Source organism: Eleginops maclovinus, chromosome 11, assembly GCF_036324505.1.
Source record: "Eleginops maclovinus isolate JMC-PN-2008 ecotype Puerto Natales chromosome 11, JC_Emac_rtc_rv5, whole genome shotgun sequence".
Classification (NCBI taxonomy): Eukaryota; Metazoa; Chordata; class Actinopteri; order Perciformes; family Eleginopidae; genus Eleginops; species Eleginops maclovinus.
In genome coordinates this window covers 2,889,036-2,907,742 of record NC_086359.1, presented here as the reverse complement: position 1 = coordinate 2,907,742, position 18,707 = coordinate 2,889,036, and the positions used below count along the sequence as shown (strand labels likewise).

Sequence of the window (18,707 nt, the reverse complement as noted above, 5' to 3'; positions counted from 1 at the left end):
GTGAAACTCAAAAAACTGAGTTGGTAGAACTCAGAGCTTAAAGGTGAAACTCAAAAAACTGAGTTGGTAGAACTCGGAGCTTAAAGGTGAAACTCAAAAAACTGAGTTGGTAGAACTCAGAGCTTAAAGGTGAAACTCAAAAAACTGTGTTGGTAGAACTCAATATTAACATGTGAAACTCAAAAGCCTTTGTTTGTAGAACTCAAAATTTCTATGCAACACTCCAAAAACTTGAGTTGGCAGAACTTAAAAATGTTTGTACACTCAACCACAGTGAATTTAAGTTAAGAAAACTCAAAAAACCAAATGCATCACGTTGCCTAGAAAATCTGTGTTCTGTCAACCGTTTTTTTTTTACAGTGTAAAGAAGTTAGAGTTGCATCTGTAGAATCGCCGAAAATATGCAAGCATTAATAGAATAGAGGCAGGGTATAGATTACAGAAGTGGGCAGTAGAAACTGGTATAATAGTATTTACATTTACCTAGATCTTTATTATCTATACTGAGACAATAACAGAAGATGCTCTCACAAATGTATTTGCAATCAGGGCAAAAAACATTACAAGTTACTTTAAATAAAATGGAAGAAAATGGTCTAAGCTTTCTATGTTTTTATAATATAATGGTCACTTCAACATGAAAAAATAATTGCTGGATAAATAAGCACATATGCAACCTTTAGGAGCTGCATCGTTGTATTTGTAAATGTAAACGCACCCCTGCTACGCATCAAGAAAAGGTGCAATAGTTATGTAATTAAAGTAGATATTTTGTTGGTGTAACCCTATTTGCATCCAACTGGGACATTCACATAATTGATCTTATAATAATAAATATGTGCAAAACTATCGTTAGCAGACCTGAATCCAGATATCAAACATTCAGATTTATTTTGAATTTGTCCATGATACTATTATACTGTATTTGTCAGATCTAGTCCAAACATAGTTTAAGGATATACACTAATATAATGTCCTTTTTGTTTATTTAATTCTCTTTTTAATCATTTTACTCAGCCTCTCTCTGGAGATGCTAAAACATGTTATAAGTCTCGTTTTTCTGTCTCTTTCTTTCCATCTGTGTAGACGTACCTGAACAGAGCAACACGGTATAAAACTACATTTCCCAGAATGCCCCACTCTACTGCAGACCCGCCCCTTTCGTTTGAATGGCAAGTTGTTTGTTTCAGTCGGACCAGCTGCTAACTATTCCAGTCGGAGAGCAAACATGGGGACCAGTTCTGAGCCGGCAAGCTGCAGGAAGCTGCTGAGGAGGACTCTTCCGGCTTTCACGGTTATTTCATAGAATAAAAGCACCGGTTTAGAAACGATATGAAAACGTTCTCAGAGTTTTATGATTAAAGGTTGTTTTTTTCCAATATAAATGTTGATCATTCTTCTTTTTATGATTTAATGCAAGGTTGTAATGCATGATAAATGAAATTACCTCACCATTAAAAAGCATTATTTCACAATTGAAATGTTTCGAGTTGTTCTCTTATTGACTCTCTCCTATTGTTCTATATTTTAATACCAAATCACTAGATTTTCTCGGTAGATTCCATAAACAAGTCAAGAGAAATGTCATTATAACTACCTGGATTAAAATACAGACATAACTTGGTAGGTGGGTTAAAAACTCTTAAAAACAAATACCTTTTTCATTATTATTTAGTAATTAATCAATGAATTAGGTTTTATTACATAACATCTTTTAAATAAAATGATAATAGATATAACAGCAAAGCTGCATATTTGTATTCAAAGCAAATATTTAAAGTAGACTTAATTGTCCTTGGTGAAAAATAGGTGTATATATTCTGTCAAGCGTTAGTTAGAAAATAAGATCAGTTAGATCAAGCTTTAGCCAGCAGTTAGCTTAGCTTAGCATAAACAATGGAACCAGATGGAAACTGCTAGCCTGTGATAACAAAATCCACCAACCCATAAAACTCACATATTCAGATGTAACAACTCTGGTGACAGTACCAAATACAAAACCTACATTTAAGACATATAAGAAGTAAAAATGGTGACTGTTTATCAGGTATGCCGGAGGCTTTTATTTTGAAAACCTCATACCAGAAGTGTGCGTGGTTCCGTTGCAGGTTTTGACAGCAGGTCCGTTTTTACCTCTTTGCTTTCTTTAAACCACCCTGCCTCGCTTTTCTTTCTCTATTTAATACACCTTTTCCGCTGCCGTGTGTGTGTGTATGCGTGTGTGTATTTATTTATTTATGCATCTCATTTGAAAGTGTCTAGGTTTTTGTTATTTGTACATTTTTTTTTAGTCGCTCCTCAAATGAGAAGACGTAAAAGATGGAGCTTCATATTTTAGAGCACAGCTTGAAAGTGGCGAGTATAGAAAAAGAGGGGATCCAGATTTGCACTCATGGATTAATCAAACTCGCTTTCCTGGCCTCCAAAACAAGGTAGGTAACTTCACAACATACATGGAAATAACCACTGTCATTCGATGTGTTTATTTGTGTGTGTGTGTGTGTGTGTGTGTGTGTGTGTGTGTGTGTGTGTGTGTGTGTGTGTGTGTGTGTGTGTGTGTGTGTGTGTACTGCAAGGATACTGCTGTTGGTAACATTATAGCAAACTAGTGCTTCATGCACAGTATGCCTGTGTCCTGTAGCTGTGTCAATGTCCCAACATGAAGCTTTTCGTTGTATTTTAAGAGTGTTTGTGCCACCAGTTTCCAGGCCTATCCTTGTTTCTGTAGTGTCATTTTGTAGCTTTGTGCCATCTGTAGCTTGGTCGACGCCAGTGTGTGTGTGTGTGTGTGTGTGTGTGTGTGTGTGTGTGTGTGTGTGTGTGTGTGTGTGTGTGTGTGTGTGTGTTTTGCATGTGTGTGTGTTTTTTTTCTCCTCTCAGGGAAATTAGAAGATGTTTTCAACCAGACTTTAAAAACAAGCAGCAGAGGGCATTTGCAGTAGGCTATTTCCTGTCCTCTGAAGTGGAGATTCACAGTGAGTCATTCAGCCTGGGGAAACTTTAATTAAATGGCTCCTTTAGCAATAACATGACAACAACCAGCCTTTGCATTTGTCATTGCTCTGTTGTGCAGTTTTTATTGCAACCATAATCTATTTATATTAGCCTAGGCATATTTGCAGTCACTAAGGTTATTATACAGCAGGGAAAGCCAGTCAGCTGATCTAAACTCCCTGTGTGCAGAGCAGTGACTGATAAAACAGTGCCTACAGATTACTCATCAGTCATTACCTTATGTATTTGAAATGACCCAACTAACGTTACTCTAAACAGCTAAATTACCCAGCATTTCATTGTGGATGTATCCATCCTGAATGGAATGAACAACATGCATGTCAGAAGAGTATGATCACAATGAACTAAACTCACAATTAACCACTTAAAATGACCCCCAAATATTCAGGTAAAAAACAAATCTGAAAACAGCAGCAAATACTCCTTTTGGAGAAGGTCGAACCAGAGAATAGTTTGCATGTTTGCTCAAAACAAAGATGCAAACAAATCATTTACTAAGAAAAGTAGTTGCATGTTGACTTTATATCCATTTAACTTACCGATTAGTTCATTAAGTGTCAGTTTCAAACTAAATAACATCCTCTCATCAACTTCAGCCACTGTCGGTTGGGTGTGCTTCTTATTTTTGATAATATAGACACATTGGGTATTAAAATGATCATCTTTTCAGCGTTTGCACCCTGCAATCAAAGTCTGTATTCATCTAAAATCGGAGAGAGGAGCTTGTAGCTGGTCAGTATAAGTGTAACTTAATAACAAACATTCTGTTATTTCCAAGCTCGAGTGTGAACTGATTTGTTTTGCTGGTGGAAAAAAAGCCACAGTTGCCACGGCTATTGCACAATCTGGTTAGAGAAGCTACGTGTGGTTACATTAGCCAGAAACACCAGTTTGCATGCTGTTAAACACAAACATGAGCAGAATCTTCTGGGAAAGTACCCAGAAACAAACACCAATGCCTCACGTGGGCCAAAGTCAATTGTTTACAGTAATTACACCGGAACATAAGTAATATATGGCTTACTTGTCTATTAATGGTATTTAAAATCATTGCACAGCCAACTCTGCAATCATACAAACGTGTAGTTGCGTGAACCTGGGCTAGCCAAAATACAGATTTGATATCTTTATCGTGTGACGAGAAACTGTACATTTCAATATTGTCGTACCACGGCAGAAGTGATGTCTTTTCCTTGTTTTAAAGGCTAGTAAAGCAATTCTCTAATTAGATTATTTGGTGTTACCCACTTAGTCATTACATCCACAAAACTGATGATCGTTCCAAAAAGATATTTCATTTAAAGTAAACACTTATTTTCCCCAAACTGCCATTGAGATGATAGTCCTAACAATATATCAACCCTCAATAAACACAGCATCAGCCTGTATTTAAGAACACCTCTGCTGCTCTTTCTTCCTGAAGATTAATTCTAGGCTGTATTTCTTGAAAGTGTGTTCATATTTGATGATGTTGGTGAAGTCAGGGAAGGTGGACCGCCTCTTCTTAAAACATCACTTTTGAAAATAGTGGGATCATAACTTTAAAACACTAAATATACATGACATTCATTTCATAAACGGGGCCTACAATTATCAAGGCTGATCACAATATTGATAAAGAAGTGTCTTAAAATGTGGAATTGGATGTTCACATGTAAACAAGCAGTTCCTGTAACTCAGTGAAGGAAAGAGTACTTGAATATTCCACTTCCAAAATGTGAGAAGTAAGCCAGTTAAAACAAGCACTGAGTGGAAGTTTCTGCTTACAGTTTAAAAAAAGGAAAGAAGGTACTAACAAGAAAACTGTTAAACTAACATATTTAGGTTTTAAAAAAGGTGCAATAACTTGTCAACACATCACAGAGGTCCAAATCAACAGTATTACTACTAGACAGTGGTCTGCAACCAACTGATATCAATTGTACACCCAGAAAGAAGAAAGGTAAACAAAAACAACCAACAATAAAACAACTGGACCCCACGACTGGTGCAACACACATTATTATGCACCAACAAAAAGCATGAATAACCAGCAGGATATATCGACACCAAAGCAGACAGGACAAACATGCAGAAATAACATAAACTCCACAGCTGCTGCAGCCACAAACGAAGCAGCACATTTTTTACAAGAACACCACAACATTGGTGCAGTCCTCTTGACTGACCTCAGGGACGTTTTAGAGAAGAAAGTCGATGGACTGTTTCCGTTGTAAATATTGGACCCATTTTTTCCTAGCCACATTTTTGTCAGATCATTCTGACACTAAAATGTTGTGTTTTTGCACACAAATCAGGAGAGAATGAACTTTATTTGAGAGAAATGTGTATGATTTGTCTTACAGGATCTTGCATCACCGAGCGTTAAATGTGTTAAAACTTTAAGCTAACATCATCTAATGCTCTACCTCACCAATATGACTTGAGGCTAAATGCTAGCAATGTCTAAAGTCAGCTAAATAAAATATGAATATATTAAACAGGCCCATTCAGGAGACAGGAAGTGTAATAATAATAATAATAAACTTTATTTATATAGAACCTTTCACATAAAACTGCCTGTGGTAAAACTACAGAGAGCAACAGCCTCTAAACATTAAAACACAGCAAAACAGATAAAAGCCATCTTATAGTTATAAGCATGGTAAACTTTGCGTTATTTCATTATTTCATGTGTTTGTTTACATAAAAGTGTAGTTGTCTCAAATCCCTGTTACCAGATCTCGCGAGAGCATGTTGCTGAGCTAGACAAATCAGACCAATTGGACTCACACAAAGTGATTTATTCCGTCTGAAAATGCCATGTTAGTGTCTAAATGTTCTGGAGAAATGTGGCCTGTGAACACATGTTAATATTTTTGTTTTAGTGACTGTTGGGTGCAATAATCGGAGTTCTCGTTCACTTCTCCCGATGGAGTTAATAAACCAGTCGCTAATAGATGGGTCGTGGCCAATCACGTGACACGGTTACAGGCAATTGAGTCTTAGTGTTGCATGTCTTTCATAAAACGCCTCTGGTTAAATGAGTTTGTTTGTGTACTCACCTGTCTTGAAGGAGAAGTCCTCACTGTCGGTTATAGCCCCGGTGTTTATGTTGAATTCACCGCCACACAGCACCGTTAGCTTTCCGGCAATCAGCGTGCACCTGTTGACGCAAAAACGTGGGTGCGTTTGTTTAGGGTCACTCTACGTGCCCGCCGGGTGGTGCATTAGACGCATTAGGCCAGTAATGAAGACCCCAGACCCCGCCCTTACCTGATTCTTTTTTCCTAACTCGCATGTACAAAACAACATGGCTTTCAGATACTCATCATAAACTAACTGGATCCGTTGCATATACAAGAAAGAAAGAATTCAAACCAGACAACATTAACATTTAGTTAGTATACCAAGTCATTATCTTGCTTTCTCTTTTTAATTGGGGAATAAAATATCTTTAATTTGATATATTCAGAGACAGTTTTATCCCACAGGCCATAAGACTACTTAATGGCTGAACTTGCACAACATTAATTTATGTATGTCTTGTAATTGCATCGTTGAAGAACCCAAGTAGGTTATGAAATGATTGCATTGGAGCAAAAAGTACAATATTCATCTCTGAAAGGTGGTGGGGTAAACACAGGGGTCTATGTAAAAAATAGACAAATAAAAGTAAAGGTACTCCGTTACTCTGCCTTAAGCTTCACATGTTGTGATTTCCATTTCCATCTTAGTCACAGTAAGCAGGGTGAGACAGTAACGGTGATGGAAGAGAATCAAATTAAAGTTTCCTCATCTCTTATTCAATCAATTCTGTCAAACAGGGAGCGTCAAGTGGTGCAATTATTTAAAGTCAGATGTCTGGGTGGCAGCCACCCATTACTGATTTAATGTTTATATCATTCGACTGCAACAGTTTTTCAACTAGTTCATTTAGCTGCTTTCTCTCAAGGGTATACTTTCTTCCTCATCATATTGCGTCATAATATTGTTCCTCCTCTCTCCAGTAAACATATTACTTTAAAAATAAACTACTTTCACTCCACGCTTTATTTATAACACACAAGAAAAAGGAAACACACAGAGGAATATTTCTTTTTTTAAATCTCATGACACAATGCTTACAACCTTGCCATGAAATCCAGTATTTTGTTCAGTACTTACGGTGATAAAAGCCTCAATATCCATTATTTATATATTACATAAGTGTAATGTGAATGGAGTCACATTTGAATAAACAAACCCAACACATTAAGCCTCGTCTAGCTCCTTGCAGGCAGAGGTTTTTGTATAAAGGGGTATAAATATATACAAAGTGTTATTCATTTCTTGGCGATACCAGCTTAGCAACATCACTCCATCAAACGTTCTTCATTTAGAACATTTCAAGCAAATCAAATGTTCTTTAAAGTGATCCATTACTCATCTGTTTCTGATATCTTCACACATTTCTTGCACACTTAATGTGTATTGCCCTTCGTAGTGTTTATGCATCGGACATACGTCTCTCTGTATATATTTTACTGTTCATTTTAGTTTTGTTTTCTAATTTTGAGAGGTTTTAATTTAAGTTCAGCTCCTTGTTTACACGCTGCTGTTACAAAAACATTTCCCAGCTTGGGATCAATAATGTAAATCCTATCTGATTTCATCTGTATCTTAAAAGTTGGTAAATGTTGAAAATAAACTCATATTATTCAACAGTAAAGAGCAAACAAAAAGTACACTGAAAATAAAAGATAAAGCCCATGATAAAATAAGTAACAATAATAAAACCACAGAAAAACAGGTGGGTGTTTATTTAGTGTTAAAAATATCAAAACCAGGGAGCATTTAGCCGCTGAAGAGCCAGATTTCTCCCTCAGGCGTCGGTGGAGGGAGTGAATATTGCACTTGTTTTCACCAAGTGACCAGATCCTCAGCTCCACATGAATGCTAATGTTACCCTGGATGTGCAAACAGGCCGCCAACATGTTTACCATAACAACGTGAGGAGGTGCTTCTGCGTCGGGGTTTTGTTTCAAGGCTGTTTTGGTTCCCCATGAACGGCCACGAACATCACTTAGAGCCGCTTAAAGGTAAAAATGTTAAGCTGCAGAATCTGATTTTGCTTCCAACTTCCGGCATTTTCTGATACTCGATGCCAAGGAGACCTTTGGGTCGCTACCAGGAAGCTTCAATATCAATCCCTAAATATATACACAGGGTAAATAGAGATATAATGACAGCACTGTCATTAACTCACATCAACAACTCACAAGTAGAAGACTATTTACCGTTTCCTATTTATTATTATTGGTTGTGTTTACAAAAACAGTTGTTGTGTACTCTGCTCTGAGAGCGTGTCAATGCTGAGCTTATTTAAAGAGTGCCTCTTGCTTGCTTCGCAGAATGTGAGTAATGCAGGCTCGTAGAGATTGACCCCTCAGTGACAGCAAATAGAAGAGATGCTTTATGCCTCCCATAGGGTTGGGGGGGGGTGGGGGAGGCATATTAAATAAAGATTCCCTATTAAGTCTTTGGGGTTTTTCCTTTCTGTTGTGTGTTATACCAGTTTTTGTGCATGTAAATGGTCTGCTAAGGCTAAAATTTGAACATTCTGGAACCCAGTGACATCACTTCTTAACACTTGCGTTTCTATTGGTTAGCCCTCCAACACATTGTACGTGATAGGCTAAGGGGCGGGACATCTCTAAGCTGGTTGATTAATCACAACAGAGCCGGCCAGCTAACCAATCAGAGCAGACTGGGCTCTGGTTTCAGACAGAGGGTGAAAAGAGGTGCTGCATCACAGCCAGTATGACAAAAATAAATGTAGTCTCTTGAAATAAATAAATGTTTATTTAAATGTACATTATATATATTTATTGAATTATTTATGTATTACGGTAAAAACATTCATCAATTGTTAAATAACATATTTATAGCAGTGTTGTTTTAGCCTGTGTTGGTGTGTGTTACAGTCTGACACAGGAAGAAAGAATATAACTAGTATCTAAAGTCATTTGCATATTTCAAATTAGATCTGGCTGCTAAACTGTCATAGAATAATCCTTCAGGTAGTGCTCATAATGACACGACTAAAGCGTGTTCAGCCTCCCAATGCCCCGGCTCTGCAGAAACGCTCTGCAGTCGGAAGTGACAGCTCGTTTAATCCCAGAGAAAAAGCTGCGTTCCCACAGAGAGCATAGCCGAACGTCCCCTGTTATTCGCTTGTTGTTTTTGACACCTTTCAGACAAATGTGACGTGTGAGTATTCAGAGGCTGGTCTGTGAAGATGTGATTGTCACAGCAGTGTTTTGCCAGAGCGCTGCTTTTATCCGGGCTTCACAAAGTCTGCTGGACAGGAGGACAACAAGCTGGCTTTCTCTGTCATTATCTGGACAGAAACATCAAAACACAAAGTGAAATGTAACGAAATGGATGTTACATAAAATGACACGGAGGGTTTTGGGATCTGTGATCAAATAAAAACACCGGCTCATCTTCAGGTGTCATGTGCCTCTACTGTATAATAAATGCTACATCCCTCCTCTGGACCTCGCCTCCCTTTCACAGCCTCCTCTTTCCCTCCACAGATGTAAGTTCTTCAGCCTGACGGAGACCCCGGAGGATTACACTATCATCGTGGATGAGGAGGGCTTCAAAGGTGGGCTTTTCTCTCCAGAGTCGCCTTGGTAACCGCAGGTTGGAGCGGCCGCAAAAGATCACATTTTTGTTTGAACACACACTGTCATTACGGCCGCCGCTGGCTGATTGAGTGATTTCATGTCATCACACACACACACACACACACCCCTTTTTCTGAGTGACCCTGCTCTGTTACCCTGGAGACTTCAGGCTATTTGTTGCCTAACAGCGGCAGGTATTTTCTAGAGTGTTTGAAGCTTCCTCTTCTGTTCGACTACAGGAGGGAATAGACCGTCATATTGAATATATTTTTAAACTTCCATGGAAAACGTGTTATCATACATTTATGTTGTTATGGTTTTTAGGAGGAGTACTGAACTTAAAATGTTCTTTAAGGATAAAGATGAAAAACAGGAAGTAGCAAATGTCTCATAGTAAAGTAAGGAAGAACCATTAGTCATGCTCATTGCTCAGCATGACTTTATCTATGTATTACAGGCATCAGTATACTTTCATGCCAAATTCTGGACTAATGCAGGACTTTTACCTCTAACAGAGAACTTTCCCAGTTAGTATTACTAATCCAACTTACGTAATGGATTTGATTTGACTTCCTCCTCCACTCGTGTACTTTACCTCTCGTTTTCCTGACCTTCATGTCTGTTTCCTCAGAGCTGCCTCAGTCGGAGTACATCAGTGTCGCGGACGCTACGTGGTTAGCTCTTAACGTGGTGTCCGGGGGGGGCAACGCCTCCAACTCGCAGCCCATCGGAGTCACAAAGATCGCCAAATCAGTCATCGCTCCGCTGGCCGACCACAACATCTCCGTCTTCATGCTGTCCACCTACCAGACCGACTTCATCCTGGTGAGTGAGGACAGCACGGTCCTGACCTGTGCAATTAAAAAGGCCCTATTTGAGGTTTTCCCCTCTCCTGTAGTGTCTTATATAGGTTTGTGTGCATGTAAACGGTCTGCAAAGGCTAAAATCCCAAAGTTAGCTCCAGAGGAAGTTTCTCCCACACAGCTACTTATGTAACATGGTTTTTTTATGGTGTTTTATCAGGTTCAGAGTATGCATCCAGAGTTGCATTATTAGTTTCCTCCTGCAACACAAATGTCTACGTGCATAGGGACACGAGAAAGCAATAACATTTGGATATACTGTTCCTCTCCCGGCTCCACTTCCTTTTGACTTAGGGAGAAATCCTGTCTCTCATAGCGAGGCCCATCTGGCCACAGGGAGTGTTTTTTTATTGCCTCGCTTTGGTGGAAAAACAAGGTCTGCTGAGCAGCTCCGGCATGTTTATGAAAATGAAAAAAAAAAAACCTGTGTTATAATCTGTTACGTAAAGCGGATCAGCGGCTCAGCCTCGTTAATGGAATTCCAGGTATCATAACCCGGGTCCGCTTCCTGTATCCTGTCCACACACAATCCTAATTGGTATATCAGATCAAAAGAGGCCTTAAAAAAACACACCCACCTCCCATCTTTTCCCTGTACTCGTCTCATGCTGCGTCGGGTTGCATTACCGAACCTCTGACCGACACACCGCAGCTTAAGATCTGGGGCTTCTCCGTTAGAGTTACATAAAGCAAAACCCATAGAAGCTCCACACTTTAGAACCTCTATAAACCAGCCTTGTTCTGAAGAGAGAATATGAATCGTTTCCATCAATAAAAACCCACTATTTAATACAATTAGGATTTTAAAAAGTAAGACTGAAGCCCTGTTTTATGCACAAGTCAATCCTGAAATTTCAATTGTTAATTGAAGCGTCTTAAAGAGGCCCCTTTCTGCTGAAGTTCAGGTGTATATCTGCTGGCCTGCTCTGTTGTGATTGGTCAACCGCTTAGAAATGTCCCGCCCCTTATATCACGTACCATGTGTGTCTTCAATGTATATTTCCTTGTTGATGGTGCAGGAAAAACGTAAGACTTAATCATATGGTAAAACCTGACGCATAAGTCATGAGTATCCTCTCTCACACATTATAAATCCAATTGACCCGATGCCCTCTGTGTATTCTTCCAGCAGCTCCAGAGTTCACCTTTGTCTCAGAGACACCAATAAACTCTGCATCATATTTCAAACATAAAGCTCTATAGGTTTGTGTTTTGCTGAGGCGTTTTACTGTAACTAGAAATAATTAAACTTATGCCTGTGGAGCATCCATTGCTGTGGAATGCTCATTTGACGGCAATATATTCAGAGTAAAACGATATTTAAATACCATTTTATCACTTTGATCGAGAAAAATCTGTTATACGTTTTCAAAACAACTTGATTTAACCAGAAGTCGCTTGAAATTAAAATCCCATATTTCAGGAAGAGTTTGGAGATCATGGAGAAAAGCATATTTCAAACTGGAGGTGGATCGCTTAATTTAAAAATACATAAATGTTTTTTTATTTGAAGTTTCTCAAACACAGAGATGCTGTTATTTGGGGGAAAATGCTGCTGTTAAATGCACTGCAGACAAGTGCGAACAAGAGTCAATTAAAGGAGTCAATTAAGCTCTATTTCAATTGAAATGTAGGAAGTCATTAACATAAATAAAGTAGAAAGAGAGTGAGAACACTGAGAAGTACAGTTAATCACAAAACAACGTTGTATAGAAATATATTTAAGCAGCTTTTCACTCTGTTCCTCAGACAAAGAAACCAACCTTCTACAGTATTTGTTTTAAACGTACTCCCCTGGTTCCTGTGTTCTGTCTCCAGGTGCGGGAGCGGGATCTGCCTCTGGTGATGCACACGCTGTCTTCCGAGTTCACTCTGCTGCGGGTCGTCAACGGAGAGACGGTGGCTGTGCACGACCTGGGAGTCACCAACGGCTTCGTCAAACCCAAACTGGGTAAGCCGAAGAACAAAGAGAAAATAAATGTGTTTGAAACTTTGTTGTTTCACTTCCTGAGAGATTTTACTGAACCTAACTTACAAATATTGAAACACTCCGCAACCTAGAGGAGGAGGATGATATTTTCGGAGATATTTTAAGTGCATAATCAAGTGGAAATGCATTCATCTTGCAAAACACAAAGACACATTTGGCTCAACCTATTTATCTTTATTATAATGAATCATTTTGAAATGTGTTGTTTTTTAATTGAACATTTTTAGGACTTTTTAGTTTTCATTTTTGGAGTTAAGTCTGAAGATAATTCTTGCCCTAAGTATATGTATTATTAGATATTTCTTGGTCATATTGTTGGCTGTATTTGTGTTTATTTGATGTATATTTCTGTCCGCCAGTGCCCCGGCCCATCATCCACCCTCTCTCCAGCCCCAGCAACATGTTCTGTGTGACGAGCCTGGACCCCGACACGCTGCCCTCTGTGGCCACGCTGCTCATGGACGTCATGTTCTACTCCTCAGGGTGAGAGAAAGACTTAGTGTGTGAAAAGAAAGATCTATGGAGCTCAAACATGGATCACTGAATGTCAGGAAGTCGTTAAATAAAAGTTGGGACGTAAAAGATAGAGTAAGTGGAACATTATTTAACATAATCTCTTATTGCAGCCTGAGAGGTTTCCTTTGTCAAATGACATTGTAAAGCTAGTTTGGGGTTTTTTGACATTTTTGACCTTTGGCTGGTTTCATAAGCTAAACAACAGATGATCAATTGAAATAAGAAACCACAGATTAAACAATAGTTATGCTATGAGAACAGCCTCTCACTTGAGGAAATTTCTCACTTTCCTTTGTCAAAAAAAACCGAAATTTGAAGATTTAAAGTTTGGTCAAATTTCATAGACTTGTTTTGTTTGTTTACATTTTAGAAATTGTTTATTTCTATTATTTTAAATTCTACTCATGCGCTGATATACTGATTCAACACAATGTTTTCCCAATTTAGGATCAAAAAAGTATATCTTATCTTATTTAAAAAGGTAGGAGGGTATAGGCATAAAGCTTTTTTAAATAAAAGCCCAAAGCTCATAAACTGGGGAATGGTTTTAAAAATACTGTACAAAAAAATACTGAATAAGATAAGAAAGGGCTTATGGGATGCTATGTCCGAAACCAGAGCCCAGTGTGCTCTGATTGGTTAGCTGAACAGCTCTGTTTTGATTGGTCAACCTGCCTCGAGATGTCCCGCCCCTTAGCCTATCCCGTCCAATGTGTTGGAGCGTGAGTGTTCCAAAGTGATGTCACTGTGTGCCTCTTTAATACCCAATTTTGATTTACTTCGATGAGCTTTTTGAAATGTTCTTGTATTTTTTTAAAGTTCCCGACCAAAAGGCACCGTAGTTACACTCTGGACATCTGCATATTTAAAGTAATGGTTCTTTGAATTGTACTTAGGTTAAGCATTTGTTTGTTTACTAGTTAAATGTGTTATTTCTGTCCCTCTCTGAAGGCCAAAGGAGCCCGGGGCCTGCAGCGAGGACTCGAACCACATCCGCTTCTTCTCCTTCTCCCTGATCGAGGGCTACATCTCTCTGGTCATGGACGAGCAGACCACTCAAAGGTTAAAGAGCAGAAACATTAATATCTGCACCGAGCTTTCACGATGTTTCCTTAAAGTTGATATTTGTTTTTTTGCAGCATGTAGGTCAGCCTTGTTCCCATGTTTATGTAAGACTTCCTTACAGAAATAGGTCACCCATTTCACTCCCCTTTACAATGGCTCTCTTATTCACTCAGACTGGATCCACCTGCTGGTTTTCATCTGCGGGTTAATAGTTAGCCGCACGCATAGTAACTGTGTCCTTTGTTAACCAGAGCAAAACAAAGAAGGGCTTTAAAGCAGAGCAAGGCAAAACCATACAATTACCAAAATAGATGTTAAATAATAGACATATTTTCAGTTTTCAATAAATGAAATACATATGATTTTTTCTTTGGAAATAAAAAAAAAGAAAATATGGAATTTAACGTGTTTTTATCTACAAAAAGACACAAAATATCGTCCAATTTATTATAAAATAAATGCATAAAATGTAAAGAAAATACAAAAACATTTAGAGGTTGAAGTAAAATTATTAAAATGGATATTCTGCAATCCAGACATGTTTTATTTGAATATTCACAAGGTAGTGTCATAATAATAATTATACTAATGCAGATTTGACCTCTGATCTGATCAGTTCTTTGCTATGTTCTCTTCAAGGTTTCCAAACAATGTCCTCTTCACCAGTGCTTCTGGGGAGCTTTGGAAAATGGTGCGAATCGGAGGACAACCTTTGGGATTCGGTGAGTTTTATATCCCCAAAAGCAGAAATTGGTTAATTCATATTTTTCACCTCAGAAAAAATAAAACAGCGATTTAAAGAACAAGCTGGAATACTTTAAAGGTTGCTGATGAAAGTATTGATTCTCATTTGAATGAACCCCTGCTTCACTGTCTCTATTGAGTCTACACACTTTTAATAGTCAGTGATATGACAGAATTATTGTATCCCTACAGACGAGTGCGGCATCGTGGCTCAAATATCTGAACCTCTGGCAACGGCTGACATTCCTGCTTACTACATTAGTACTTTCAAGTTTGACCACGCCCTGGTAAGAGATTAACCCAATGCAGTTCATTTAACAAATACTGTTTAGACCGACAGAAAATAATCATCTGATAAATACTTCATTGTTTTTGAAGCAGAAATGTCAAAAGTCTGGATGATTTTAGGTTTGGTGTTTTTTGTTGCCTTTCATTATAATAAATCTAGTATTTTGGGATTTTGTCTGTAAAAGATTTAGATATTCATTTAAGTACAAGTAATAATGATTTTTTTAAACACAACTTGAATTGCTCAGGGTTAGGGTCAATTTGGCATAATCGGTGTGGCGTAATATTAGAGGAACTAGGTGTCAGAAAACATTCATTCATAAAATCATACTCCCAATTTCCTTTCTTTTTATTACTTCACTTTTATTTTCATACCAATTAAAGTTTAATTCATTAAATCCATTTAAGACGTTTTAAATATATATATCTGAATAATCTTTATTTCCAGCTAACCAGTAAATGCTATTGTCTGATGTTGTAAAGCTATGTTGTAGCATAACTCCTAACTCCTTCAGCCTCTCAATTAATTTCATGCTTTTTTCTGTAAAATCTCATTTTAACTTCATCTTTTCGGGCTACTCGTTCAACACGCAACAACAATCATCAACCCTGTGTGTCTTCCAGGTTCCTGAAGAGAACATCCAAAGTGTGATTGGAGCTCTGCGGACCAAGAGCACGGCACAGTGAAGGAAACCAGTGGAAGTTAAAAAAAAAAAAACGATTTCAAGTCATTTCGTTCAAACGTTTATCCAAAAAGTGCCCGGAGCTGATCAGCGGACTTCTGATGATCGCCTCCGAAAAGGAAGGAACCGGAAGCGTCAGACGGAGGAGATGATGGTGTAAGAGATGCCTTTGTTACTCGGCCAATTTCTTTAAACCCTCTCCTCCCTTTATTCCCTCCCCCGGCACAGGAAACACTCCCTTTAGTTTACCAGACTGAACAGTTCTCCCTCTCTCTGAAGCTGCTTCTTCATGAGCGCCATACTGTATTAGTTACTCTCGTGGAAAACATTACGAATGTACTAAATATTTGATATTTCATCAAAGCTTTCAATATTTGAATCTTTTGTTTCCCACAAAAGATCATTTCTCAGTGCCATGATGTTTGAATGCCTAAACAGATGCCTTTGTCAGAATACTTTACATGTGTGCAATTCTAGGAGACAATTTTCTGATCGATGACACAGCGGCCGGTCGAGAAATACGGTGTGCTTTTTCGTTGTTGCTTTTAGTAGCTGAACATCTTTTAATCGCAGCGATGATTTTACTGATTGAGTCTTTTGTTTAGATTTAGATTCTGGGTCTGATGGACATGAAGTGAGTCCAAGGCCTTGTTGAGGAAGTGATCATTTTGGCATTTTTTGAAAAACAGTAATATGCAGTCACACTGTGAGCAGCCTGGTCGATGGGTCACTCCAAATGAGCAGATTTTATCCCCATATTTAAAATGTGGAATTATGAAAATGTAATTAACAGGGAAATATTTGATTTAAGTTTAAAAAAAAGACAAATATTTTCACGATAGAGATTCTGAAATTAAAGAGCTTTTGGGCTTTTGAGTGGACAAACTAAAGAAGCTATGTTTTGCCTCTGAAAAAAACACTGTTCAGAGACATGTCTGTTTTTCAGAGACATTGAAAGTCTAAAACCTTACTGATGTTTACCTGAATTTTCATATTTGAAAATCCAAGAGGTTTAATTTGCTGTATTTAATTTTAAAACTAATTAAATATATAAACCTGATTCTCTCAATTATTCATTACGAAATGTTATAATGTGTCATGATGACCTTACAGACGTTCACTGGTACCAGTTAAAAAGAGAGGCCTGGATGTTTAATCCCTTCTCTATAGTGCTTTGTTACCTCTCACATGTTGCTCGCAGTGTGACCCCGCATTGAACCCGGTGATATAAAGTGCAATGATAAGAAATGTTTTGCATCTACAGTAGAGATAAATTACTGAGGCACTTTGACAATGTACTAGAATAATGACATAAACATAAGCTATGGTTCACCGGGGAAGGAGCCCTGGCGGCCATGTTGGTGTCTTGTCGTTTTTACAACTCCAGTTTAGATTCAACCACGCCCACTTCTGCATGACGAAAGCATCGGCGTCAGAGCGGCGTTTTCGTCCCACAAAATATGAACGTAACAGCTACTGCAGTGTCCTTTTCAAAGTAGATAGCTGAGTAAACGTTATTTAATCTACCAATATTAACTCCCCATGGATTTAAGATGGATTTTGTTGTCATTTATTTTATTTAAATGTTTTATTTCTTAAATGTTTTAATTATTATTGTTATTGTACTTTGACATATACATTCTTAAAATGTCCCACTACAGATTGACGTTATGTCATCTTGAAGTTAAGATGTATTGATATAATGCAAGATAATGATGATCAGTAAGATAACAATAAATCTAGTATATACAGTGGGGCAAAAAAGTATTTAGTCAGCCACCAATTGTGCAAGTTCTCCCATTTAAAAAGATGAGAGAGGCCTGTAATTTTTATCATAGGTATACCTCAACTATGAGAGACAGAATGGGGAAAGAAAATCCAGGAAAATCACATTGTAGGATTTTTAAAGAATTTATTTCAAATGATTGTGGAAAATAAGTATTTGGTCAATAACAAAAGTTCATCTCAATACTTTGTTATATACCCTTTGTTGGCAATGACAGAGGTCAAACGTTTTCTGTAAGTCTTCACAAGGTTTCCACACACTGTTGCTGGTATTTTGGCCCATTCCTCCATGCAGATCTCCTCTAAAGCAGTGATGTTTTGGGGCTGTCGCTGGGCAACACGGACTTTCAACTCCCTCCAAACATTTTCTATGGGGTTGAGATCTGGAGACTGGCTAGGCCACTCCAGGACCTTGAAATGCTTCTTACGAAGCCACTCCTTCGTTGCCCTGGCGGTGTGATTGGGATCATTGTCATGCTGAAAGACCCAGCCACGCTTCATCTTCAGTGCCCTTGCTGATGGAAGGAGGTTTTCACTCAAAATCTCACGATACATGGCCCCATTCATTCTTTCCTTTACACGGATCAGTCGTCCTGGTCCCTTTGCAGAAAAACAGCCCCAAAGCATGATGTTTCCACCCCCATGCTTCACAGTAGGTATGGTGTTCTTTGGAAGCAACTCTGCATTCTTTCTCCTCCAAACACGACGAGTTGAGTTTTTACCAAAAAGTTCTATTTTGGTTTCATCTGACCATATGACATTCTCCCAATCCTCTTCTGGATCATCCAAATGCCCTCTAGCAAACTTCAGACGGGCCTGGACATGTACTGGCTTAAGCAGGTTGACACGTCTGGAACTGCAGGATTTAAGTCCCTGGCGGCGTAGTGTGTTACTGATGGTAGCCTCTGTTACTTTGGTCCCAGCTCTCTGCAGGTCATTCACTAGGTCCCCCCGTGTGGTTCTGGCATTGTTGCTCACCGTTCTTGTGATCATTTTGACCCCACGGGGTGAGATCTTGCGTGGAGCCCCAGATCGAGGGAGATTAGCAGTGGTCTTGTATGTCTTCCATTTTCTAATAATTGCTCCCACAGTTGATTTCTTCACA

General features: G+C 38.5%; 1 protein-coding gene and 1 long non-coding RNA gene across 2 annotated transcripts in view; one reads left to right on the top strand and one right to left on the bottom strand.

Moving 5' to 3' along the window:
• LOC134871829 (uncharacterized) overlaps positions 1-6,200 on the bottom strand; it is a 144,598-nt gene extending 138,398 nt beyond the window's left edge. Inside the window, exon 1 of the long non-coding RNA XR_010166739.1 lies at positions 6,060-6,200. This is a non-coding gene — a long non-coding RNA (uncharacterized LOC134871829). The remainder of the gene's footprint in view (positions 1-6,059) is intronic.
• Positions 2,102-17,604, top strand: castor2 (cytosolic arginine sensor for mTORC1 subunit 2). Its single transcript, XM_063894758.1, has 9 exons — positions 2,102-2,432; positions 9,576-9,646; positions 10,300-10,493; positions 12,350-12,482; positions 12,881-13,004; positions 13,989-14,099; positions 14,742-14,824; positions 15,039-15,133; positions 15,759-17,604. The coding sequence occupies exons 1-9, from the start codon at positions 2,320-2,322 to the stop codon at positions 15,819-15,821; spliced, it is 987 nt and encodes a 328-aa protein (XP_063750828.1). The 5' UTR covers positions 2,102-2,319; the 3' UTR covers positions 15,822-17,604.
• Positions 17,605-18,707: the final 1,103 nt, after the last annotated feature.

Bases quoted from the DNA above. Each gene is read 5' to 3' on its own strand.
- castor2 (XM_063894758.1), top strand. From the start codon at position 2,320: ATGGAGCTTCATATTTTAGAGCACAGCTTGAAAGTGGCGAGTATAGAA. The intron at 14,100-14,741 runs GTTAAAGAGCAG...GTTCTCTTCAAG, and splicing joins GACGAGCAGACCACTCAAAG to GTTTCCAAACAATGTCCTCT. The intron at 14,825-15,038 runs GTGAGTTTTATA...GTATCCCTACAG, and splicing joins AGGACAACCTTTGGGATTCG to ACGAGTGCGGCATCGTGGCT.